General features: G+C 44.3%; 1 protein-coding gene across 1 annotated transcript in view; it reads left to right on the plus strand.

Moving 5' to 3' along the window:
• The first annotated feature begins 13058 nt into the window (after positions 1 to 13058).
• LHFPL6 (LHFPL tetraspan subfamily member 6) overlaps positions 13059 to 27893 on the plus strand; it is a 241804-nt gene continuing 226969 nt past the window's right edge. The window contains exons 1-2 of the mRNA XM_075919117.1: positions 13059 to 13665; positions 15485 to 16055. Coding sequence (XP_075775232.1) covers positions 15671 to 16055 — 385 coding nt within the window. The 5' untranslated portion in view covers positions 13059 to 13665; positions 15485 to 15670. The remainder of the gene's footprint in view (positions 13666 to 15484; positions 16056 to 27893) is intronic.

Genomic DNA, 27893 nt, shown 5'->3' on the forward strand with positions numbered 1-27893 from the left:
AGAGCCAGAGCACTCAGCACTTGACAGAACTGAGCCTGCAATCTCTTATTTTTCACCCATCAAAGTTACATCAAAGTGCACGTGGCTTGATGTTTGTGGGTAAGTTACATTTTAAGGAATGGTTAAAGGGGACGGTAGCAGAACTGGGAGCTCTTGCAGCACCAATCAAGGAGAAGTGAAAGGGTTTGGAAAACATGTCTCACCCAAGCTAGGGAAAAGACAGAGAACAGAGAGGATCAGCTTCCCACCCCCATTTCCTTAGGCGAAGTCCAGATTTGAAATGAACATGGGATGCATACATGAGTCATGACATGGTTTCTGAATATAAACATGCTCTTGGATCTTCCTCTCTTGAAGCAAACGAGCACACAAAAATGGTTTTGCTGATATCTAACTTTATTTTAAAGGGCTCTGGACATTTAAGGATATTTTGAAAAGAAAGTCCTCGGGTTCAGTGGGTAATTTTCCTTGAGAATGATAAACTGCAAATTAAATGGCAAAAAGCAATTAATTATTGAAGTGATAATATCCTTCTAAAGGTTAAGAGGTAATTTAAACTAAATACCTATGAGCACATTAACTGAGTTACTATCTTCCCCCTTATAAATGATAACATTAACAATCTCATTAGTTAGATTTTTCACTGGGAAAGAAGAATACTAAAAAATGCAAATATACAGATGACTCACAATACGTGTGTATGTGATTTTGCTGCAGCATAGCATGTAGTGAAAATTATTTCAGTGATTCACAATTAAATGTCCTCTAAAGAGCACAGAACATAAATACAAATGGAAACAAGTGCCATTTGAAGAATGATTCATATTTACAAGGATAATGTTGGCCAGCCCCAAAAGTCATTTCAGACACCATGCATAAGCTGTATAACAAGAATTAACTATTGTGTTTATATAATAGCCCATAATCATTATTACTATTGAGACATTGATAAAGTACTCTTTCTCTAAAAACATTTCAAAGTGCATTACAAACTAGGGGTTTTGTTCTTCCCTAGGTGAGACTAATCTATATAAGAGAGTAACTTACAGTTTCCAAATCAAGAAATGAGAACTCCTTGACTTTCAACTCACAGGCTATGTCTAGGATACCTCTGATATCCCGTAAAAACTCTGCTGTGTCCAGGGAATGCATTTGCTCTTCTGAAAACAGGTCAGATTTCGGAAAAGCCTCTTCCGAAAAAACAATTGGAAAAAGGTACGCAAATTGCGCTCTGCAATTTGCGTATCTTTTTCTGATAAAAAGCAGCAGTCTAGACGTAGCCACAGTTATGTGGAATTTTTCCCACTAGAAGTGGGGCCATGGAAGATTTCAGGGGTTCCAATTTCATAGATTTCCTGAGAGCCCTGCAATTCTCAAGGGATCTAAAGGAGGGAAGAAGCTTCTCCTTGTTAACAGAACCAGTCTTTGTTATAATCAAGAGGATTTTAATCTTTTTTTAACAGCACTCTCTAGCTGTTTTCCTTAAAGATGGCCTTGAAAGTGTTAACCATGATGACCCAGTCAAATAATCTCTTAGGAGTCAGATAGACTTCACCACAGCAAGAAGCTGGGGGTTGGGGGTGACGAAACCTAAAGATTCCTTCTACCAAACTTCCATACACCCTACCTTATACACACACACACACACATATATACATATACAGGCAGTCCCTGACTTATGCGGATCTGACTTATGTCGGATCCGCCCTTACGAACGGGGCTTTTCTCGCCCTGGAGCTCATGGGCGGCGGGTCGCCACCCGTGTCCTCCGGGGCGAGAAAAGCTTCTCCCAATCTCCCTGGTCTGCTGGGGGGGCCCAGCAGACCAGGGACACCCGAGCAAAGCCGCTCAGGTGGCGGGAGTCCTGCTGCCTGGGTGGCTTTGCTCGTTTGCCCCGGAGCAAAGCCGCCCAGGCAGCGGGACTCCCGCCGCCTGGGCGGCTTTGCTCCTGTCCCCCTGGTCTGCTGGGGGGGTCCAGCAAAGCTGCTGGACCCCCCCCAGAAGACCAGGGACACCCAAGAAAAGCCGCCGCCTTGGCGGCTTTGCTCCCGGGCAAACGAGCAAAGCCGCCCAGGCGGCGGCTTTACTCTGGTGTCCCTGGTCTGCTGGGGGGGTCCAGAAGACCAGGGGGACAGGAGCAAAGCCGCGGAGCACGCCCACAGCGGGACAGCCTAAGCGTGCCTGGGCTGTCCCGCTGCGGGCGTGCTCCAAGGCTTTGCTCCCCGTCTCCCTGCAGACCAGGGAGACAGAAAGCAAAGCCGCTGAGCACGCCCACAGGGGGACAGCCCAAGCGCGCCCAGGCTGTCCCGCTGCGGGCGTGCTCAGCAGCTTTGCTCCCCGTCTCCCTGGTCTGCTGAGAGACGGGGAGCAAAGCCTTGGAGCACGCCTGCAGCAGGACAGCCCGGGCGCGCTTGGGCTGTCCCCCTGTGGGCGTGCTCAGCGGCTTTGCTCCTGTCCCCCTGGTCTTCTGGGGGGGGGGGTGCAGCTAGTGCCCTTCCCCCCCAGCAGACCAGGCTTTTCTTGCCTACCCCTGGGGTAGAGCAGCTGGGGTGCTGCTGGGTTGCTCTAGTAGCGCCGAGGAGCCGCGCTACTGGAGCAACCCAGCAGCACCCCAGCTGCTCTGCCCCAGGCGTCCCCAAGTCAGCCGCTGCTGAAACTGACCAGCAGCGGCTGAATCAGGATCTGTCAAAAAAGGCTTCCTTTCTCGACAGATCCCCCTCTAGACTGCCGCTTTTTGCATCAGGTCAGGAGTTACCTTATGTGGCTGCTGCCTGAGGCTATCTGAGACCTGTGCTCCCCCAGACAGAAGGTTCTAAGGTTTCCCTACTTGCTTGCCTACCTCGCTGAGGGACAGCAAAGCATTTTTTTCTCTGCGTGATCTGGTTGCCCTCACTCAGGACACCACACCACTCTGCAGCACCCTGGGCATTCTGATGCATCTCCTGGACGTGTTGCTGCAAGCCTGGCAGCACGTTCTGCAAGCAGTAACAGTCTCCCTGGTCTACCCCACTGGGGGCTTGTGCCTCATTCCTCCCTTACATCCTTCCACTTACCCCTCCCTAAGCACCCTTCCTGTTATACAATAAAAGACACGTGTGTTCATTACAACAAAACCTCTTTATTGAACAAAATTGGAGTGGGGGGGGGGAAGGAAACTGAGGTGAGATTGGGGAAAGAAGGTGGGAGAGGGGAGGGGGAGGCAAGGGGAGGAAGTGGGAGGAGAAGCTCAGGGCTCAGGGTTGGTGATCTCACTGGCCCAACTGTCTCCCAGCACCATAGGTGTGGGGACCTCAGCATCCCTGTGGGTGTGGGGAGGGTGGCGAGGAATAAGCAGGAGGGGGAGAAGGAGTGGGAGGACGAGCGGTAGCTGTGGAGGTAGCAGGGGCTGGAGCAGCAAGACGCAGCAAGCTCTGCCCCAGGATCGACGACCACCTGGGGGGATGGACCATCCTGCCCTGCAGGATGCGGTCCATGGCATCAGAATAGGGTCAGGGGTCTGAGTCTGCCCCTGCTTGGGAGCTGCCCTTGTGGCCCTGGCATACACCTGCTGCAGCTCATTTATTTTCATGCGAACCTGCTCCTGGGTTTGGATGTGGCCTTTGATGGCCAGGCTGGCAGCCATCCCCCTGTCGATGGTTGTGTTCCTTCATTTAGTGCAGAGATCATGGACATTGGAGGCCTCCCTCCAAACGTGAATTAGGTCCCTGATCTCCGCACTGCACCAGACAGGCGCCCGCCTTTTCCGGTCCCTGGCAGGGTCCTGGGAGCTGGCAGACTGGGGAGTAGTGGAGGGCTGGCTGGCACTGGCTTATACTGGGGCCAGTGTAGTGTAGTGACTGCTGGCTCTGTCTGGCAGGCTTGGAGCTGGCACAGGCACTGTGGCCAGAGTCTACCCCTTTAAGGGCTCTAGGGAGTGGGGGAGGGAGAGGAATTTACTTGGTTGTGCCCAGAGTGGCCACCAATTTCAAAATTGGTACTATTCCTCCTGGAATGAGGTTTACCAATTTCAAAATAAGCCCTCCACTATTTCGATTTAATTTCGAAATAGCAGTTTGGCTGTGTAGACGCTGGTAAAGTTATTTTGAAATAACAGCTGTTATTTCAAAATAACTTTGCTGTGTAGACATACCCAAATAGAGTGTCCACACTTATTGGATGCTGAATCGCATTTAAGGACACTCGGAAGCACTTCAGGCAGGGCATCAGGACAGCACTCACTTCCTTGAGCTGCTTCCTGAAGCTATTTGAGGCTCGAGTTTAAAGGGACCCCCCTATACAGTTGTGTCTTGGGTTCCTCTCCTTTGCCTACCTCCTGGAGGACAACAAAGCTTTTTTTCTGCCTGCTGTGGTTACATAAGAACATAAGAACGGCCGTACTGGGTCAGACCAAAGGTCCATCTAGCCCAGTATCCTGTCTACCGACAGTGGCCACCACCAGGTGCCCCAGAGAGGGTGGACCGAAGACAACGATCAAGCGATTTGTCTCCTGCCATCCCTCTCCAGCCTCTGACAGACAGAGGCCAAGGACACCATTTTATCCCCTGGCTAATAGCCTTTTATGGACCTAACCTCCATGAAATTATCTAGCTTGTCTTTAAACTCTATTATAGTCCTAGCCTTCACAGCCTCCTCTGGCAAGGAGTTCCACAGGTTGACTACACGCTGTGTGAAGAAGAACTTTCGCTTATTAGTTTTAAACCTGCTCCCCATTAATTTCATTTGGTGTCCTCTAGTTCTATTTAGGGAACTAATAAATAACTTTTCTTTATCGGCCCTCTCCACACCACTCATGATTTTATATACTTCTATCATATTCCCTCTCAGTCTCCTCTTTTCTAAACTGAAAAGTCCCAGTCGCTTTAACCTCTCCTCATATGGGACCCGTTCCAAACTCCTAATCATTTTAGTTGCCCTTTTCTGAACCCTTTCCAAGGCAAAAATATCTTTTTTGAGGTGAGGAGACCACATCTGTACACAGTATTCAAGATGTGGGCGTACCATAGTTTTATACAGGGGCAGTAAGATATTCTGTGTCTTATTTTCTATCCCTTTCCTAATAATTCCTAGCATCCTATTTGCCTTTTTGACCGCCGCTGCACACTGTGTGGAAGTTTTCAGAGAACTGTCCACGATAACTCCAAGATCTCTTTCCTGATTTGTCGTAGCCAAATTAGCCCCCATCATACTGGACATATACTTGGGGTTATTTTTCCCGATGTGCATTACTTTACACTTATCCACATTAAATTTCATTTGCCATTTTGTTGCCCAATCACTCAGTTTGGTGAGATCTTCTTGGAGTCCCTCACAGTCTGCTTCTGTCTTGACTATCCTAAACAGTTTTGTATCATCTGCAAACTTTACTACCTCACTGCTTACCCCTTTCTCCAGATCATTTATGAATAAGTTGAAAAGGATTGGTCCCAGGACTGACCCTTGGGGTACACCACTAGTTACCCCTCTCCACTCTGAAAATTTACCAGGTCTCTTCTTGAACAATTTTCACAAGTCACGTTGCAATGTGAGCACTCACACAGTTTTGTCAACAAAAGGCACTTTTCCTCGACAAAACTTCCCAGTACTTGAGCAGCAGGGCCTAAAGACTTTTTAAAAATCCATTTTTCCCTGCTGTCTCCTACCTTGATAGATATACGGGTTGAACCTCTCAAATCTGGGATTCTCTGGTCCAGCAACTTCTGTGGTCCGACAGCGCCATAGATATTGTTGGACCAAAGAGCCTTGGAGGTGGGAGCAGGGCTGGGGAGCCCTGGCTGGGCCCGATGCAGCTAGACCAGGTGGTTGCCAGGGAAGTTCCCAGCCCAGCCAAGGAAACCCAGCTAAGCCAAATGGCTAGGGAATTGCAGCCCAAGCTGGGGAATCCCAGCTGCAGTGGGGCTTCTGGTAGCCCGGCCAGGGACATCCGCCTCACCCTCCAGTGGCTGGCTCCCGGCAGCAGGACAGCCCCGGCTGGGAACCCCAAGATACCCCTGATGGCACCGGGGCTGGATTGGGCAGCCCCGACCGTGGAACCAACAGCTAAAGTGGGGCTGGCAGAAGAGGGCAGACCCTGCTGGGAAACCCAGGGAGTTCCCAGTGGCAGTGGGGCTGGCCATAGCAGTGGCGCAGTGTGGCCAGGCAATCCCAGCCCATGGAACCCCCGGCAGCAGTGGAGCTGGCGGCGGCTGGGTAGCCTCAGCCCAGGAACCCTGGGGAACACTGTGTGGCAGTGTGGCTGGCAGTAGCCAGGCTGTCTTGGCTGGGAACTCTGGGAGACCTTGAGGCATGGGGCGGGCAGCAGGATGGGGAGCTCGTGCCAGGCCAGTGTTAGCGGGGCCAACGGCAGGGCAGGGAGTCCGAGGGAGAGGAGCCTGGGAGTGGAGCAGCCAACAGAGGAGCACCGACCTCCCCTGGTCCAGCAAATTCCCTTTGGGACAGCTCAGGTCCCGAGGGTGCTGGACCAGGGAGGTCCAACCTGTACTATCCAGTAGCACTACAGTCCAGCACTGGATCTGAGTTACTAGCATTAGTGATTGTCCAGTAGACAAAGTGCTACATAGTCCTGTATTGTGTCCAGTAGATGTCACTGCTGAGCAATACAAGCCCTAATCACATACTCCTGAGCAACACACACTTTCCTGTGCTTTGATAACCTGGGGAATAAGATACTTCAGTCTCTGATTCTATAACATGTCTCCTACTTGGCTGAGACCTCTGATGGAAATTTTAAATAAAAGATGCATTGCTAAGTATGTGCTGTTTCATTCATTAAACTACCATATTTTTCCAGACATGAGCTCCCACAAGGCGTATGAAAGAAATCATTGCAAAAACTATACTTTGTTATAACTCCCAGTGGATTTCTTTTTACACTGGCATCAATGGAGTATTGATGATTTAGTTGTATATTACTCTGGTGAGCCTGAAAACTTGAATGAATAAACTAACCGTCCTGAGTTGACCATAAGCAGAGAAAACAGAGAAACAGTAGAACAGTTCTTGCAGAAAAAGAAATCCAATTTCTAACCCAGTCATTCCTGTTTTAAGAGAGGATTTTTAAATGCATCTGCCAACAATAGAAATGTTGCTATCATGAGATGCTGGCCACATTCAAACTAGAAAATACACACCTTCTCATTTCAGATCTGATATGGCAGCAAAACTGTACAGGTGTACTTGGATCTGTCAATTCAAATTCGGCTTCCTAGCTTGCCTCAGCTTTGAAATTTGCAGAGGTTTGGATTCAAGGGTCTGATTTTGTTATATAATTGGTTGACTATATTGATACTAATTTATATGAACCAATCAGTATAGTTTAGGATAAACATATTTCATGAGCTACTATCATTTTTATTTTATTAACCATAATCCGAGTTCCTGTATATGTATCTAATCTATATATTTAGATACTGTATTACTATTAAGATGTGGTTGTATTTAAATAATATTGTATTATCTTGATCATGCCTTCTGCATATAACATCATATCAGTGGCCCTGTCTATAGACTTCAGTTGAAACTACTTTTAATTCAAGAACAGGCATGGCCTAACAATTCAGTTCTGTGAACTTCTGAGCATATCTGGCAGAGTGCACAGAACCACACAGAATCATGTTTTAAACACATGCTTGGGAGAAAACCAGATGAAGGTCTGCAAAGGAAAAGATACTCCTTTATCTCCTTGTGAAAAATGGTGAAAAATGCGATACATTGTTGGACATTTTATTTTGATTTAAGTCCTTGAACATATTCTCTCCTGTGATACCTAAACTGACAGTGAAATATCTTTTGTTGTTTGCTTTGATTAGACAACTAATCTGTCCTTGAGTGTGATTGTGTGTCCTGATCTGGGTTTGTTTACTATACAGAAAGCTACAATTACATGTTTTTCTCTGTTGGTTCTGCTGTGCTGATTAGTACAAAACAGTCTTTAGCATGTTTCAGCCCTGCTGCTATGTATCATGACCATCAGATATGGTGAGAATTACTCTCTGCATGCCCTACTAATAAAGAGTTGTTTCTTATAGTATATTCTTGAATGTTTTGCCCAATCCTGCTTTTAATGACTCCAGCAATGGGTCTTTCATGTAGTCATTTGCCTACTATTTGCCTTATTGGCATTCTTTTAGGGTACGTCTGCACAGCAACATTATTTCGAAATAACTAACGTTATTTCGAAATAACAGCCTGCATCTATACAGCAGGCAGTTATTTTGAAATAATGTCAAAATATTGTCAAGCTGGAGAACTTCTTACGGCGATTCCTGTAACCTTCATTGTATGAGGAGTAAGGAAAGTTGGAGGAAGAGTGTTCTATTCCAAAATAAGTGCTGTATAGATGCTCCCAATTTCAAAATAAGCTATTGATATAGTTCAGTTTGCATAGCTTACTTTGAATTAAGCTCTGCTGTGTAGATGCACTCTTACTGGCCTTCTCACCACATGGGATAGTTTCAAACAAGCAGAATGGATTTTAAAACCAGCTGGAGTTTCAGGAGAGACATGCTCTGGAGACAAAAACTGCTCTTGTAGCTAGTTTAGTTAAATTTGGTTTGAGGTCATTTCACTAAGCTAGTAATAGGAATGGCTCCCACTACTGGAGCGTTGTGTACCTATGGTTCCAAGTACTTTTGAAACTGATTTGAATGTTTTGATTAATTTCCCCCATATAGACACAAAGTGCAGTCCATCCAAAAATTGGAAGGAACAGTGAATGTTGCCATTTCATTGAAAGATAAAATGCTTTGGGATGGATGTAGAATCTTGTTCATTGTGGCCCCTTATAGAATAAGGGTACATCTACACTTGCTCCCTAGTTCGAGCAAGTGTAGACGATCCTGCGCTTCATTAGCATAATCTCACCTGCATGTTTTTCCGCTCAACAGCTGATTTGAACCAGGAAATGTGCTCCAGGACACATTAGGTCAAATCAAACACCTTGGTTAGAACTAATGTTACTCCTCATTTTTTGAGCAGAATAACTGTTGAGTGGATAGTACAGTATGATGGGGGCTAATTTGGCTACAACAAATCAGGAAAGAGATCTTGGAGTTATCATGGATAATTCTCTGAAAACGTCCACACAGTATGCTGCGGCAGTGAAAAAGGCAAATAGAATGTTAGGAATTATTAAGAAAAGGATAGAAAATAAGACACAGAGGTTACGTCTAGACTGCAAGCCTCTTTCGAAAAAGAGCGTCTAGACTGCAACCAGTACTTTTGAAAAAGCAAGCCGCTTTTTCGAAAGAAAGCACCCAGGCAGTCTGGATGCTCTCTTTCGAAAACGCCCTGTTTGCATTCAAGAACGCCTTTTTTCAAAAGAGCACTTTCGAAAAAAGGCATTCTTCCTCGTGAAATTAGGTTTACCGCCATCGAAAGAAAAGCCGCGTTCTTTTGATTTAATTTCGAAAGAACGCGGCTGTAGTCTAGACGCAAGTGAAGATTTTTCGAAAAAACCCTTGAGTCTGGACACAGCCAGAATATCTTACTGGCACTGTATAAAACTATGGTATGCCCACAGCTTGAGTACTGTGTACAGATGTGGTCTCCTCACCTCAAAAAAGATATTTTTGCCTTGGAAAAGGTTCAGAAAAGGGCAACTAAAATGATTAGGGGTTTGGAACAGGTCCTATATGAAGAGAGGCTAAAGTGACTCGGACTTTTCAGTTTGGAAAAGAGGAGACTGAGGGGGGATATGATAGAGGTATATAAAATCATGAGTGGTGTGAAGAGGGTGAATAAAGAAAAGTTATTCATTAGTTCCCATAATATAAGGACTAGAGGACACCAAATGAAATTAATGGGTAGCAGGTTTAAAACTAATAAGCAAAAGTTCTTCTTCACACAGCGCATAGTCAACCTGTGGAACTCCTTGCCAGAAGAGGCTGTGAAGGCTAGAACTATAACAGAGTTCAAAGAGAAGCTAGATAAATTCATGGAGGTTAGGTCCATAAAAGGCTATTAGCCAGGGGTAGTAATGGTGTCCCTGACCTCTGTTTGTCAGAGGCTGGAGATGGATGGCACAAGACAAATCGCTTGATCATTGTCTTCGGTCCACCTCCTCCAGGGCACTTGGTGCTGGCCACTGTCGGCAGACAGACTACTGGGCTAGATAGACCTTTGGTCTGACCCAGTATGGCCGTTCTTGTGGGATATTTAAATCCCCACTTAATTAGCAATTTCGGTCGGCCACATTTGCATCCCTAGCTCGAACTAGGGAGCAAGTGTAGACATACCCTAACAGATGTATTGGAGCATAAGCTTTCATGGGCAAAGACCCACTTCGTCAGATGCATCTGATGAAGTGGGTCTTTGCCCATGAAAGCTTATGCTCCAATAAATCTGTTAGTCTATAAGGTGCCACGGGTCTTCTCATTGTTTATGCAGATTCAGACTAACATGGCTTCCCCTCTGATACTTGTTCATTGTGAAATTTTCATGAATGGAAGTTGCATTGTAGCAGCTACCTCATATGTATTTGAATATAAATGCTCCCTTAAGATTGAATATACAACGTGTATAGACTACATGTGGTTGAGACATGGTTAGCATACTAAGCAAAGATTAAGGTACACTAGTGTAAAGGCGACAATGTCAGAGAAACCACTCCATATCTAATCCAGACACTTTTGTTTTAAAAGACAATTTTAAAAACCACCTAGGAATGAAGGAAATCTGTTTCCACAGTGAAGGAGATAGATTGCAAATGCCCTTTACGAATAAATTAATGTTTGTGTAGTTGTCCCCAGCTTTAACTAAAAATCGCCTTATATATGTGAGTATATTTTTTTTCATTAACATTTTAACAATTTTATATGTGTCTAAATCAATCAATGGCATAATTTAGACACATTTATCACTACACTTCTTTCAGGACCCAGTTCTCTCAATGGGAGTTTTGCCTGAGCAAGGAGCACAGGATCAGGCCTTAAACAATGGTAATTTAAAAATAATGCCCTATAATAATAATTGCACTTATAGAAGCTTTCAATCTTAAAACACTTTACACATCTTAAATGTCACATGTCCCTGATGAGAGTTGACTACCGTCATCATTTCCTGGATAGGAAAAAGCAAAGAATGGATAGATCAAAAATCTACATGTGCAAGGTGCTGACTGGCCAGATGTCAATTGTAGTGAAGACTCTGTGTTTGTCAGGAGGTGTTCAACGCTTTGAAGGAAAACATTCTGAGACTATACCTAGACTGCAGAGCTTTTCCGGGATACTGGAGCAGTTTCCGAAAAAGCGGACATGTTCTTTCAGCATCCCTGTATTCCTCTCCATGACAGGTATAAGAGATGTTCCAAAAGAGGAGTTTTTTCCAAAATTTGGCCCTGTGTAGATAGGCCAAATTTCAGAAAAGCTTCTTTCAGAAAAAAAAGTGGAAAAAGATACGCAAATTGCAGTTTGTGTATCTTTTCCTGACTTTTCTTTGCAGTGTAGACATAGCCTAACTGATTGGGGCAGTGTCACAAAGAAAGTCAGTGGCATAGTCAGCTAAATCATAAGACATTGGACTGGGATTCTATGTTTCTAGATTCAACTCCTGGTTCTACTGCAAATGTCTTGGAAAAATCACCTCATCTTTTTGTTCATCGGTTCACCCTCTGTAAAACCAGAGTAACAACATTTCCTTTGCCTATCTTGTCTAGTTAGTAAAGCATTTAAGAAGATGCTTAAACCTAAGCTTGTGTGTCAGTGTTCTATTGAAATCTAGTTTACTCACAGTTTAAGGTCAGAAGGGGCCTCTACAATCTAGATAATCTAGTCTGACCCCCAGTATAACAGACTGAAGACGCTTTGGGTCACAGTCTCTGTTTGAGCAGTACCTAGACAACAGACTGCAGCTCTTGGTCAAGGCCTCTTGGTGATACTGGAATACAAAGAGCAGACTAAAAATATAATATCCCTGATTTCCAGTATCTTGTTCTACTCATTAAACCAGACTCTCTCCATTTCTCCTTGAAACAATGTCCCTTAAGGAATGCACTTTTGAATTGTATGATGAATGGTCATTCTTTCCATACAATTTAAAGATTGCTTTTAGCTGTCTTGAGAAATAAATGGGCTTGATATTAGTCTGATTTTAAAATTTTGATTTAAAAAATGTAAGTATTATTAAAAACAATTGCCAGCAAAGTAGGTCTGTGATCTAAATCTGAACATGGGATTTCTTTAATTTAGCATCAGTAATATTCATGACCAGTACTTAAGTAAAACCAACCATTGTGGGCAGGAGGGATTGAACTTGTGACCTTCGGGGATTAAAACCATGAGCTTCTACCAGATATGCTAAAAACCAATTTTAAGCTAAAGCAGAGCATATTTTACTCTCCTCTGTCAGTGCCTCAGGGTTACAATTAGATCACAAGCCATGTTCCAGAATTGAAAAAGAAACACAAGAAGGGAAATTTTGCATTTCTGCTATAGATGTGATTTAATTCTGGCATAAACGTTTCTTTTAGTCTGGAGGGAAAAAAAACCTTATTCAAGTTAGAAAGAAAACAAAACAAAGCAGGAAAAATTTCATTCTCAGTGACTTTCAAAAAAGTTTGCCAACTCTCCCTCCCCCCCTTTGGGACACTTTGGGAAATGCTGCAGCCTATAGCCCTTGGCATGATGACCTATCAGCCCTGTGGGACTGCTGCTGCAACATTAGCTAAACTCCCACCCTCTTCTCTTAGGATAGGCCAGAACCATATTTCTCCCTGCAAAGCAGCTCCCAAAATCGTCCTGATCAAAGTGCAGGAGCATCAGCTGCAGCCTCCGCTCTCTCTTTCCCCCGACCCCCACTTTCTATATGCAGTGGCGTCCTCAGTGGATCAACCCATCTTCTTCCATTTAAGGTCTGCAGCCCGCACCCCTCTCTGATCTTTTCCTGCTCTCGCCATCATCTCTCCCTGTCTGCCTGGAAGAAGCCTCCCCTCGCAAGAGACACAGACCAAGCAGCAGCAGCAGCGCGCCCCGCTGCAATGTAACTTTCTCCGCTATTCCTCTGCCTACGCCTCCACCCCCCTTCTCCCCACTCAGCGCTCCCCCCCCCCCAGGAGTCTTGGGGGGCGGAGCCTGGGCGGGGCTCCCTTGACTGATGCTTCTCTGGGGAGTTTGACACCCACTCGCCTGTGCTCCCCCCCCATGTCCCGCCGGCTGCCGCGCCTGCAGCGGGGGCCCGCGCGGTGAGAGCAGGGCAAGGCAGCCGCGCGCCCTGCCTGCCTGGAAGCCCCTCGCGCGGCCGCCTCCCCGCGCCCGCAGGCACAGCCCCCTGCCGGCCGCGCGGTGCCACGCGAGCCTCCCAGCCCCGCGCCGCCCCCGCCTCCAGCCCCGCTCGCCCCGCGCCGCCGCCACCGCCGGGCTGCTCCCTCGCGGGCAGGGAGGGAAGTTCCCCGCGAGCCCCTGGCACAGCGGGACCGTGCCCGCCTCTCCCGGCCCGCGGGCTGCCCCGCCCCGCTCCTGAGCCGGGCGCTGCTGGCTGGCTGGTGCCTTCCCAGCCCAGGGAGCGCTGCTTGCCCCGCTGCAGCTGGCGGAGCGCCGCGCCCGGACTTGGAGCTGGCCGGCTGCTGCCTGGTGTCCGGCGCCTTCTCAGCTGACGGGCAACTTCAGGACCTGGCCAGTCCCCGCGTCCGGATCGCTGCGCTGCACCGGCACTTGCAGCTGCCACGTGAAGCAGGTAACGGGGGTGCTTCTTAGGGAGGGGGCTCCGCTGCAGTGCCTGCCCCGGACAGGGTTTTTTTTTTGGGGGGGGGGGGAAGACTGCGGTTGGGGGAATGGGAGAGCAGCCCAAGGGCTCCGGAAAGCTGGACGGGCTCAGATTTCAAGTTGACACTGACATAAGGGGCACATTGGTCGGCTCCCAAAAAGTCCAGCGCGGCATGAGGTTGTTCTTCTAAACTAGCAAGTCACTCCATGAATATAAGCAGACCTGTCTCGGGCCAGAGCTTGCTCCTCGGGAGCTTTGCAGCTCACTTCCCAGGGAGGAGTAGCATCTGGCACCTTACCACCAAAGGCTCCATATTGTCCTTACAGCTCCTGATCTTTCCCAATAGTGGAAACACTTGTGTCTTGATTATTATAATAATCAAATAGGGATTTGGGCTGCATGAGCCCCAAAGATAAAGACAGCCTCTGGTCAAAAGAGCATCTGGGTCCTCCTAAAGAGACATAGAGGAGACTGGATACACTGTGTCCCGTTTTCTAGGTTTTCCTTCCTGTTATTGATCTTTTATAGGTCTGAGGTGAGGTAACTACATACAGATTGTGGATACAAATACCTACTGAGTCTTCTTCCTGAGAATATACTTCATAGCAGAGGATTATCTCTCTTAAATAAATAAAAAAGTAAACAAACTTTCGTATGGTATGCATGGTTTAATTTCATTTTAAGACCCTTTCCTACATTCCCTACTGGTAAAAATGCAGTATTAATTGTATTGCTTGTACATAAAGTGCATTCAACTGACTAGGCATGTAGCCATGGTGTAAAAAAAAAAGTAAATAGCTGTCAGAATTCATTTGGCAGAAGCTGTGAGAAATGATCCTAACCACACAAATGCTATTGGACTCAGACTTAATGATCCATTGTGGATTTTAAAAAATTATTCCCACAACTTTTGGAGAGTAGCGATTAGTTCTGAACTGTAATTGGAAGTGGGAGGATGCTAAGGTGCTACATTAGAAATATGTAATTGTCAGAGAAAGAGACCTGGGAGTCAGGCTGGGTTCCTCAGATCTTGCTGAGTGATCTTTAGCAAGTCACTTGCAGCCGAAAAGGTGAATGTGTTTGCATCTTTTAAGTAACACTTGTTTGGGTTAATCAACTTGGGATCATTTTGGACTAATTTTAAGAGGTACTAATACACTTACAACTGCCTTTGACTTTAGCTGGAATTATGGATTCTTAATATCTCTGAAAATCCAGCATCTGAGCACTGTTGTACCAAAAATTCCTTGATGTCTCATTGTACTCATCAGTGAGTTAGGTGCTTTAATACTACTTATCCAACTTCTCTATAGCCTCAATCCTGCAAAGACTTATTCAGATACTTAACTTTACTTTGAGTCATCCCATTGAATGCATAGATATAAGCATGTGTGTAAATCTTTACAGGATCAGTGCTTCAGCTGGTAAGGATTAAATAGATGAGATGTTTTCCTTTCTCCTGTTGCTGTGTGGAAGACCAATAGAAACAACATAGGAAAATGATGTACTAACTTAATACACAGGGGGACAGTGAAACTGGCTCTACAGTGCTGGCAAATGACCATAGTAAACAAAATGGAATATTTATCCCTTATCTCTGTCATTTGTGGCAACTCTGGGTGTTATTTGTAATACATTTTGAGGTAGAAGAGGGATTTATGTCAACAATCTCTCATTGCTTTGAGATTCTTGGAAGGGAAGTGCTACACAGAGTGGAAGTAATTATTATTTATTGTATTACTTTAATATTATTGAGTTTTTCTTTTCCTCCTTGTTGTTATTTAACCAGGGACCTTCACCTTCATGACAGAAGAGTGTGTCATGGCCTTTAGGATTCAAGATTTTAATAGGCTGAGGATTGACCGAGACTGAAGGATTCTGGGTTACTCATAAATCTCTCCAAACTAAGACACACCCACCCTTACACACACTCCCACTCTCCTCATTGCTACTGTTATTGGTTGTGAGTAAAAAGATGGCATCCAGCCTTACTTGCACTGGGATGATTTGGGCACTTCTCTCCTTCCTCTGTGCTGCTGCCTCCTGCATAGGATTCTTTATGCCCTACTGGCTATTGGGGTCCCAGCTGGAGAAGCCGGTGTCCTTTGGCACTTTCCGGAGGTGTTCCTATCCAGTGCGGGATGAGAGTCGCCAGACTACAGTGATGGTAGAGCAGTGTGGTCGCTATGCATCCTTTCAGGCTATCCCAAGTGCTGAATGGAGGATCTGCACTGTGGTGACGGGGCTGGGATGTGGCCTCCTCCTTTTGGTGGCGCTGACTGCGCTCATGGGCTGCTGTGTGTCCGAGCTCATCTCCAGAACTGTGGGCAGGGTAGCAGGAGGCATCCAGTTCCTGGGAGGTAAGTCACAAGCTTCTGATTTTTGTACTGTGCTTGTACCGTGACTGCATTATTTCCCCCATGCTTACAACAGCACCTCTGCAGGTTGCAGTCCACCTTGTTCATTCTCATGTACTGAAGTTTCTGCCAGGCTGGCATGTAACCTTTTGGAACAGTATGCTGCATTAAATCACTTACTACTGGGATTAGGTTGTAAGAGTACAATTAGATTGTAAGTTCTATGGGGCTTTTGCCTTGTGTTTTTGTTTTCAGAAATGTTGTTGACTTCAGTAGGGTTCTGCACAGGGGCACAGGGTCTATCTACTTGGACCACCTGCAGGGTCAAACCCCAGATTCCAACAGGAGAATCTTTATTACAGAATAGAGTGATCCAAAGCTTGATTCTCAAGTCCCAGGTGGAGTCTGCAGTGCTAACAGTTTAAGGGGATTTTATTTTCTTCTTGCTTGAGAACAGATTTAATTTCAAAGTTCCTGAGATGTTACACTTGGAACCCCACATGCTATGTTTATAGAGTCATTTTTTCAGAGTAAATCATCACTGCATTGTTGTAAGTGCTACTGGAGCATTGCATATGTTTGAGCAATATTTTCCTCTTCAATAACCATTCACTTAAATGAAATTTTAGGCTGAACTATTTACAGTGGAGTTGGGTGTTTCTCTGGCATTCAGCACAGAAACCATAAAAGCTGTAATATTTCACACATCCTGTGATATCTGTATCTAGAAGTGCAAATTCAGAAAGCACAGTTGTGTGCTTCATTGGGATTTGTAATTCTCTTCCTTCCAAACAGAGGCTCATGCACTAATGAAACGGAAATACATTTTAAGTGTATCATTGCAAATGTGGCTGCACTATGCATATTAAAGTTGACAATCAGGGGAAAGGAAGGCTATCTGGGCCAGATTCTGAGTTTGTGTATGTTGTAGCTCCATTAAGGAGCTCATTTATACCATCTGAACATCTGATCCAAAGCTTTAAAGTAATTTCTAGACTTGGAAATAAACGGACACTGTTGCTTACCCTTCTCTCTGCTGTGTGATCTACCAGGCATTTCTGTATTTAATATGGCTCACAATATGGAAGAAAATAGCAACACCTTGAGTGATAATTATGACAGTACCTTATAGTTCCAGAAGCTCACTTTGTCACAAAATTCCACCCTCTTCTGCGCCCCCAGGCAGAGGGATGGAGATGTTTGATTAAATAATATTTGTGATCCCACTCAGACTGGTTATTTTCAAGTCCACCTCCTGCAAAGGTTTCACTTCTGATTACTTTTTAGCCACTGTGCTGTTTTTAATTTGTCTCTGATCAGATTATTTTAATTTTAATTTATCCAGTTTTCTGGCAGTGCTCCCTCCTTTCTGCAGGCTTGCTGGCTGAGCTGCTCCTGCTTCTGATTACATTCCATGCTAGTGAAATATGACAACCTTCTCAGTCAATGTTGAGGAAAGGGGAACAGGAAGAGTGGAAAACTCACAAATCTTTGCGGTTTTTGTCTTGTGCTGAAAGGATTCCATCCCTCTTCGATGGAGACTTGGAATCAAATGTGAGGCAGGAAGAGGCATCCTTAAGGTTACAGTAAAAGCCAGTGGCATTTTACAGCTGTGCAGGACAGCTTTCCAAGGAGGGGTGGCCCTAAGTGTTCAGAATTTATTTTTCGTGGGTGCTAATACAGAAGATCAGTGAACTTATGGTATAAACTAAAATCACAGACAACTGTACTTACAGTTCAGAAATTACTTACCCAGCATGTGTCATTTCCCTCTCTACTAGGTTTTAGAGTCGTCTCTGATTTCATGCAGACTGCTGGAAAATGCGTAAAAAATGAACAAATTGAGAAACCAGAAGATGCATGAAAAACAATTTAAGATAGTAAGGATGTAGGAGACAGGAGGTTCTGGTCGGTCAGAAACTTGGACAAGTTAAAGGGACGCTGTCAAAGTAAAGAGCGAATAGTCCTGCAGCACCTTAGAGACAAACAAAACATGTAGATGGTATTATGAGCTTTTGTGGGCACAACCCACTTCTTCATATAGAGCTCATGATACCATCTACATTTTTTCTTAGTCTCTAAGGTGCTGCAGGACTATTTGCCATTTTTTAAGTATTTTCAGTTACGGACTAACCCCTCTGAATCTGTCAAAGTAAAGAACATGGGTCTGAGCTTTAACTGGTGTAAAGCACCATAGTTCCAAGGTCTTAAGGACAGTTTACACCAGCTGAAGATTTCTCCCAGTTTCCTCCCCAAAAACCTCACTATTACTCTACCTGTATTATTAATCAAAACCTAGATTATTGAAATAAAAAGTATGTTAACTATTTAATGTGCTTTTCCTTTTTACACTATTTGTTTATACTTTTGCCTTTTACTCAGTTTGGCAGTGACTCTAGGTCCATCAGTTTCGCCTTCTGTTTATAGATGTTTTCGCTTTCCAATTGTCCTGCACCAGCACACTGATGCTGAATGTGCCGCCAACAATTCAGAGGGAATGTTTGAATGTAAAAGTATATTAACTGACATTAAACGCAAACATAAAAACATGATAGATTTTTCTAACTCATGGTGGGTTTTGATACTACTTTTACAGGGCTCTAACTTTTAAAAAAAACACTAACTTGGGTCAATAAAATGACTGGCCAAATGTCTTGAGATGCAGTTCTGATACAGTGTTTGGGAGGGAGCCGGTGTTGACAAATTGACCTCATTGTCCTCTTATTGAGATGATGTGGGTGGGCAGTCTAGTAGACACAAGGCATTTGTCTCCTCTCATATCAGGAGTAACTCCAGGGAGATCCCTGGTAAACCCCAGTGCAAAACCAGTTTCGCCTGTACGAGTGAAATGATACCAAGGTTTTACAGCTGCAGGTTTCACAGATTTGTTGCTGTATGTAGCAACCAAAGGTTAGTTACTCATCCATATTTACTATAAACCAACTCTTCTCCTAAAAAAAACTGCAAATCCCCACAGAATAGGAACAGCTGTTAAAAACTGGTTTGTCTAGCATTTAAGAGAATTATTTACTGTTTCACATGATCCCAAGAGTGGAGTCTGTATATATTTTAAAACAATACTAGTATAATATCCTGTGGAGGTTCTTAAATTTTTTCAGACTTAACAGAGAGATTGTCTTGTGGTCTCTTCCCTCTCATTTTCAATCACACACTCCATTTCCCATACTGTTTATGATCAGATGATATCATGACAGTAATTACAATTACTTACATAGAAAAGTAACATTAGGAAAGTGTTTAATGTAGATTTAATTTCTTCTTACACAGTTAGCAGCAGGAAAGAAGGAAAAGGCGCCAACAACATTTGGCCAGCCTGCTCTCTGTGGTCCATAGATCATAGTTTGAGAAATTGTTGCCACTGTAGTTGATGTTGGTACACTTTACAAGCACTTGTGCTGTATAGCTTCTGAATACTAACAACCAATGTGAAAGTTATACTGTTTATAACCTCTTGAGGGCACAGTTATGTAGCTGCATACAGGCTTTGCTGAGAACAGCAAGCTCAATGTATCTACCTGGTTTATTCTGACTGTGTGGAAGATTGATACATATATCATGTACCTATAATAGACTATATTGAAAGGTACGTCTTTAAAAATTACTATTGAGAGCATGACTGGAAAAAGGCAAAGTTTAACAAGTCTACAGCAAACCCTCCTCTGTAATTATTGATCCACTTTTCTTTTCACTGCAACTTGGCAAGTAAATTCCATTCTGATGGGTACAGTGGAAATTTGCAAGTAGATAGATTAGATATGACATACTAATGTGATGAATAAGTTCACTCTCTGAATGTGGAGCAATCCAATTAAATGCATAATGAACTAAAAGATTAACCAATTTTATTACAAGCAGTGTATCAAAAGATACAAGTATTTCACACACAGTACATTTAAATAGCATTATCTTGAAACACCTTTGGGAAGTGGCTAGCAAGGTGACTCTTCATAAAAAGGGTTGTCCATACAAAAGAGAAGGGACAAAGTCTGCACTTAGGCAAAACTCCCTTTCATTCTATACTGAGCCACATTCAGGAGAGACTGAATTGATGACCCACCATCTCTGATACATCTGTGAATTAGATTACACCCATTAGTCTTAGTTCTGGGATGCACGTTGTCACAGAGTATAATGAGTGTCCCTTTTTGGCTGCCCACCAGGAATGTCAAAGGGACTCTAAGCCTTTGCACTCTGCATTCCCAAAGGTGTTTCAGGAATGTGAGGCATGAATGTAGTCCAGCCATTGCCCCCAACTTTAGGCACACTCACACGGCCCAGACTTTCTATCTGGCTCTCCCTCTCTCTGTTTTGGGACCTGCTGTCCAACCACCTACCCAGAGTGGCTGACCCTTCAGACTCCCCAGTACTCAAACACACTCTCCCGCAGAACTCCACCTCCAAGAAGTTATGCTTCTGGATTACAATTTAACTCTCTCAGGGGCACGCAGTATTTGTGAAGGACTCTCTCTGTCAGTAACTTACTCTTACTTTGTTCAATTTATCAAATTTTATGCTCTTTGTATTTCATCATATAAAGCATAGGAGAGTGCAGATGATACAAAACAATAAAATCTCCTGCACACAATGTCCCTCATTAGCTCATCCTTCCCTCGAGAAATCATCTATATTCTTCAGGCAAGAAGAATCCTCCATCTCATTGTCTCCTTGCTCCTGCAGCAACTTCCTGTATTTTAATGTAGTGCAAGATGGCTCTGTCTCCTCTCATTTCCCCGATGAGTGCCTTTATAGAAGTAGGGATCGCCTAATTATTTTGCTCTGCCTTTTGCTGATTTTCCATTATTCTTAACCTGCTCATCCCTTAAGACAAGAAGAGAAAGTGTCTTCTCTCAGGTAGAGCAAGCCTATTGCCCCAACGTGTTTTACTTTGAATAGCTGATCACAGAATGCTGATCATTCACCATAGTCACTGGCCTGGGACAGACATGACACAGCCCTGCTAATTCATCAGGGAGGAATCAACATACATATGACATAGTAATTTCATAAAATCAAAATTCAGAAGTGATCAGGTGGAACTCCAGGTTTATTATGGCACTTGAAAAGGGAGTTGCTTGTCTGTAGGTAATTCTGTTGTAACTGACTAGGTTATACTATTGTGATTTTCCAGTAGTTTTAACAATGGAATTCCACGAGTTCAGACAAGAGTTCTTTTTGGCCATAGGAGGAGCCAAATGAACCAGCCTTGCAGATCTGCTCACAGCTCATTTCTCACTCTTTGTTCTCTTGTGTCTACACTGGCAGGTATTGCACCAGTGGGTGCATAAATGCCTGGATAACTGTTCTCAGAGAGTAGTTATTAACAGTTCACAGTCATGCTGGAAGGGCATTACAAGTGAGGTTCCATTGGGGTCTGTTTTGGGACTGGTTCTGTTCAATATCTTTATCAATGATTTAGATGATGGCATAGCAAGTACGATTATTAAGCTGGGAGGGGTTGCAAGTGCTTTGGAGGAGAGAGTCATCATAATTCAAAATGATCTGGACAAACTAGAGAAATGGTCTAAGGTAAATAGGATGAAGTTCAATAAGGACAAATGCAAAGTACTCCACTTAGGAAGGAACAATCAGTTTCACACATACAGAATGGGAAGAGATTGTCTAGAATGGAGTACTGCAGAAAGAAATAGGGGTCATCGTGCATCACAAGCTAAATATGAGTCAACAGTGTGATGCTGTTGCAAAAAATGCAAACATGATTCTGAAATGCATTAACAGGAGTGTTGTGAGCAAGACATGAAAAGTCATTCTTTCACTCTATTCTGTGCTGATTGAACCTCAATTGGAATATTGTGTCCAGTTCTGGACACCACATTTCAAGAAAGATGTGGAAAGACTGGAGAAAGTCCAGAGAAGAGCAACAAGAATGATTAAAGATCTAGAAAACATGAGCTATGACCGAAGAATGAAAAGAGAAGACTGAGAGGAGACGTGATAGACATTTTCAAGTATCTAAAAGGGTGTTTACAAGGAGGAGGGAGAAAAATTGTTCTCCTTGGCCTCTGATGATAGGACAAGAAGCAGTGGACTGAAACTGAGAAAGTGGCACCTGTACCAGAAGACATCAACACTGGGGCAAACTAGGAGAACGGCATTGTTTGATGTTACCGAGTAGGAATATTACATTGGCTTTATGTTTAATTTACGAGTGGCTCACAGCAGCTGCAGTTCACTCCAGCTGCCCCATCTGTTTTACATAGGCACCCCCTGGAGATAGAGTTCTGTGTACATTTGTGCAGACCACTCCTCTTTTTGGCTCAGCCTCAGCAGTCCTGGCTATTACAGCTTGGCTTGTAGAGCCAGCCACTATGGTCATTAGTAGTAATGTTTAAGGCCCACTTTACACCAATTTTACACAGATGCAGCTGTGTGTGTATATATATATATATATATATATATATATATATAATGCAACACAATACAGCATGAAGCCCCTTGACTCCAGTGAGAGTTTTGCCTTTGCAGGTAATGCAGGACCAGGCAGGCCATAAGTAAGGTGGCTAGCATGGAAAGTTATGATGAAAGGAAAGATATATAAAATGCAGTGCTTCCTGAGCAGGCTTTGCAGCCCAGATGGTAGAACATTAGGTAATAAGACCCCTGCCTATATGAAGAAAAAAGTGACAAATCCAGAAGTGAGTCTTAGGTGATGTAATTTACACACTGTGGGCTCCGTAGTGTGTAGATTACAACAATTTGACCTCTGTTACATACATCACACCCCCCCCCTTTATCAAGTGTAATTCTCCACTCTAAATATTATCTTGTTTGGCCCATTGAATCTGACTATAAAGGAGTCCAAGTTAACATACTCTTATACAGATCAGACAAACGTATAAATGTAGGCTCTCCTATACAGGCAGTCCCCGGGTTACGTACAAGATAGGGACTGTAGGTTTGTTCTTAAGTTGAATCTGTATGTAAGTTGGAACTGGCGTCCAGAGTCAGCCGCTGCTGAAACTGACCAGCGGCTGACTACAGGAAGCCCGAGGCAGAGTTGCTCTTCCCTGGGCTTCCTGGAATCAGCCTCTGATCAGTTTCAACAGGCTGAATCTGGACGCCAGTTCCATACAGATTCAACTTAAGAACCCCAGGCGTCCCCAAGTCAGCTACTGCTGAAACTGATCAGCGGCTGATTCCAGGAAGCCCAGGGCAGAGCAACTCTGCCTCGGGCTTCCTGTAGTCAGCGCTGGTCAGTTTCAGCAGCGGCTGACTTGGGGACGCCTGGGGCAGAGCAGCTGGGGTGCTGCTGGGTTTCTCCAGTAGCGCCGTTCCTCGGCACTACTGGACCAACCCAGCAGCACCCCAGCTGCTCTGCCCCAGGCGTCCTGATTCAGCCGCTGCTGAAACTGACCAGCAGCGGCTGAATCAGGACGCCTGGGGCAGAGCAGCTGGGGTGCTGCTGGGTTGGTCCAGTAGTGCCCAGAGTGGCGCTGCGGGACCAACTGGCAGCGCCCCAGCTGCTCTACCACAGGCGTCCAGAGAAAAGCCTGGTCTGCTGGGGGGAGGGCGTACTAGCTGTGCCCCCCCCCCCCCCCAGCAGACCAGGGAGATGCGGGCGGGGGACCGAGACGCACCGCGGTCCCGCCGCCCGGGTCCTCCGCGGCTTTGCTCCACGTCTCCCTGGTCTGCTGGAGACCAGGGAGATGGGGAACAAAGCCGCGGAGCACGTGGGCAGCGGACAGCCCAGACGCGCCGCGGCTGTCCCGCTGCCGGCGTCCTCAGAGGCTTTGCTCCCCGTCTCCCTGGTCTGCTGTTCTCCAGCAGACCAGGGAGACGCAGAGCAAACCCTGTTCGTAACTGCGGATCCGACATAAGTCGGATCCACGTAACTCGGGGACTGCCTGTAGTCACTTGTACTCACACTCCCCTCTAAATTTGATCCGTTTTGACTTTGTGGGCCTAAACTTTGTGTCTTCCTGCCTTTGTCAGCTGAAAGAGAAAGGAACAGATCCTCAGGTGCTGTAAATTGCCACCGTTCCATTGAAACCTAAGGAATTATGACAAGCTTTCATCAGCTGTCCCAAAGTTTTGCGGCTGTTTGGTTGGAACACTGGCCGAAAATGAGAATGGTTCCACGCATGTATGTAACTGAAAGAGATGTTAATGGGTGCGTATTCATTTGTTTACAGTGAACTGTGCTATTTTTGCAACAGTTTTTACTACTACAAAAAGCTTCAGCTATGTAAGGAAAAAATTCCATGCATGCCAAATTTCAGCCTGGAGCAATTTTTTTACAAGTCAGATTACAAGCCTCTGGCAAGTGAGCTGATAAGGGAAATGCTGACACATACAAAAATCAAAACCAAAACGAATGATGCTGCTAAAATATTGAGAAGAGAAGCTTTCCTTCTCTTTTCTTTTGCTGTTGATGCTGAATATAAAAGGACAGTATGGTGTTTTGATTATTGTTGCAGCTGTTTGGTTTTTAGGCAGAATTTTTATTAAGACCAGACTTTTCGATCTAAAGAAGATCCTGCATATATTAAAAATGCTTGTTTTTTTCATTTTCCAGCTCCTTTTCCATACTGGAGCATAGTAAGACTTAGCATTCGCACGATGCTTTACATTTCAAAAGGTTTTACAAACTAATTAAGCTTGTAATTAGTTTGAGACCTGAGGTCAATAAGGAAGTATTATCTCCATTTTACAGATGGAGAAACTGAGTCACTGTTATGCCATGTGATTTGTTTAAAGCCAAAAGGGTGTCAAGGACAGATGAAGAATTAGGAGATCTTAGCACAGAATGAATCTCATGCTTAGCTCATCAGTAGACCTTGCTGTCTTGTACAACAAAGTCAAATGAAAAGGGTCATTTGTCATGCTAATGAAAACCTTTAAGATACTGATTCACATTAATAGAGACTGTGGGACAGATTCTCAGCTGGCATAGATTGACATTGCTTCATTGAAATCAGGCCTGAGTTTGAGTTATACCAAGAGAATTTGCCCTAGTAAGTAAAGGTGATTCTATCAAGTGGGGTCTCTGTACATTTTGTCAATGTGGGACTTGATCCCTTTCATAACTATTATAAATATAATATCACTCTTTTTAGAGGCTGCATTGCAGCCCTAGGAACCCATCCAACAAAGCACTTAGGGCCAGAATGTTAACCTTTTATTCACAATCATTCACAGTTACTCACCTTAGTCATCTCACTCACCCATGCATAAATGCTTGGCTGGCCTGGGGCTATAAGAACTTTGTGGGTTGTGAAACGAGACAGGTCCAGGAAGGGTTAACCTACTGCAGGCTCAGTATTCAAAGCTTGTTTGGACCTTATGTTGCTCAGAAAGCTACCTAAATATTCTGCTAGGATCAAGCCCCAAGAGCAGTGATAGAGAATTACATGGTAAGAACATTTATTCTAAAATAAACATGATAGAAAATATTCCATAGTCACGCTTTTAAAATATCAACAGTTCAAATTAAAATTACTTAGAAGGAGTGAGGCAAATTCTGTGCACCTGTGCTGTGGTGTAAATCTGGAGCAATTCCGGTGAAATCAGTGGAAATACTCTGCATTTGTGTTGGAATAAATGTGACAAAAATGTGGCCCAGAGTTAGTACTTTTGTTTTTATGTTGAAAGACTTAGCTCACTGTGCTTTCCTGAACACCTTTAGGTGTCTGAATGTTATTGGAAACTTCACTGACTTACTGACATGTTGCAGTATTTCCAATTAACGTTGAGGTCATGTGCCCAGATTCCACAGACAGTGCAGGATTGTTCCCGACAGCACATTTTCCTGGGCTTTGTCCAATCCAGTTTTAAATGACTTATTAATGGGGCTTTTCTCGCTTCCTTTGGGAGACAGTCTAATAGGAATTCCATTAGAATTTTTTTCCTGATATTCAGCCTACATTTTCCTTTACTTAATGTCTTTTCTAGTACTCTTCTGTATACACCTCCTTTTACCATCTGAGCTCTTGGGCTTTGGCTTTTGAAAGGCTAATGAAACCCTCTTCTAACTCTTTATCATGAAGGTGAGGTCAGACACATGGTTTGCAGACTAGCAGTGCCTCCTCAGCCCCAGAGCATGGGGAGGGCTGGTGCTCCAGGGCAGCAACACTCTGACCCCCCCTACCCTCAGTTCTGGGGGTGGAGTGTGGTCGGGGCCAGACTGGCAATGCCTTTCCCTGCCTAGAATACCGGCCACCCATGGACTCATGTAACTCTTCTTACTTCCGAGGAGTTGTCACAAACTTGCCCTACTGTAACTGAGAGCAGAATTAGGCTGCTCCCCCTCGCCATTGTGTTTTCCTTTGAGACATCACTGAGGGTATGTCTAGACTACGGGAGTTTTCCGATATACCAGAGATATCCTGAAAAAACTCCACTGCGTCCAGGGAACGGGTCTGCTCTTCTGCTTTTTTTTGCGGAAGAGCAGACGTGCTCTTTTGGAAGCCCTGTCTTCCTCCTCCCATGAGCAAGAAGGGCTCTTCCGAAAAATTTTTTTTTTCCAAAATTTGGCCCAGTGTAGACGGGAGCACAATTTGCATACCTTTTTCCGATAAAGCCCCATAATGTAGACATTAGGGTCTGCTCCTGTTGAAATCAATGGGAAAATTCTTCTACTCCAGTGGGAGCAGGAACAGGCCTTATGGGTCAAACCTGGCAGCTCTTCAGCATAGTCAAATCCTACTCAATATAAAGAGATCCAGGGTTGCTCAGCCTTTTCAAGATGGTGCATAGGGTTGCTAGGTGGTTTGAACAAAAATACTTGGACACACTTGACATTACATCACAATCTATATTACATCTTATTTAGAAAATACCGGACATTTATATTTTCTCAATTTGTTTCCCAAACAGAAAGCTCAAATACTGGACTGTCGGGGCAACCCTAGTGGTGCACAGAATTTTTCAGGATTGATTCTTAGACTCTGATACTGCTTGCGCATGTGCTTAACTTTAACTTCAGTGGGGCAATGAACCTACTTAGCATGTGCTTAAGTGCTTTTCTGGATCAAGGCCAGAATGCTGAGTACCTTGCAGAATTGAGCAGTAGGTACCTAAACGTGTTATTTTTATGATAATTGATTACTTTGATTATTGATTAGTAAGTAAAATTTACTGCTGACTAACACAGAAAATCTTTAACTGAACTTATTACAAGTAGGAATATCATGGAAATCTCACGTTTATATATATGTATATAAACTTTAAAAAATATTATAAAATACTCTTATTTCTTGTTACATGAATCAAAATCTTCCAGAGAGAATACAAAAGAAATGCACTGCCCTGATAAACATTCTGTATCGTTGCTGTGGTAATGTAAAGATTTGACCCTTCTTTTGCAATCTGACAGTTCAGTTGTCTGGTATTGTCCCTGAATAAAGATGCCTTTGTACTATAAAGTGGCATTGTTAATTCCAGAAGAATGGTTTTCTAATCAATGCAAAGGGATATGGAGTTTGTCCCTTGCTTTAAGGATAAAGGATTTGAGATAAAGCCATGAATGATCAGTCTGGAATGATAAAAGCTGCTTTTAAAATAAAGCTTTCAGTGAAAGAGTATGAAACCTGCTTATGCAGTAGAGTACAAGAAATTGAGCCTGAGGTTTCCAAGGAAAGTGTGTTTTCTGACTTCTTCACTAGTTTGGGCTTTTGTCTGTGGCTGGAGCTACTGAAAGCCAATTTGGGACTAAGATTTTTTAAAAGAGAATGAACTTGATATTCAGAACAGCATGGGTTACTCAGTTTGGCCACAATACAGTAGAACTCCAATTATCCAAAGTGTTTTTTAAAAGCATTCAGATTAAAGGGGTTGCAGATACTTTGAATAGCAATGCATTAT

The sequence above is a fragment of the Pelodiscus sinensis genome, chromosome 1, assembly GCF_049634645.1.
Source record: "Pelodiscus sinensis isolate JC-2024 chromosome 1, ASM4963464v1, whole genome shotgun sequence".
NCBI classification, from domain to species: domain Eukaryota; kingdom Metazoa; phylum Chordata; order Testudines; family Trionychidae; genus Pelodiscus; species Pelodiscus sinensis.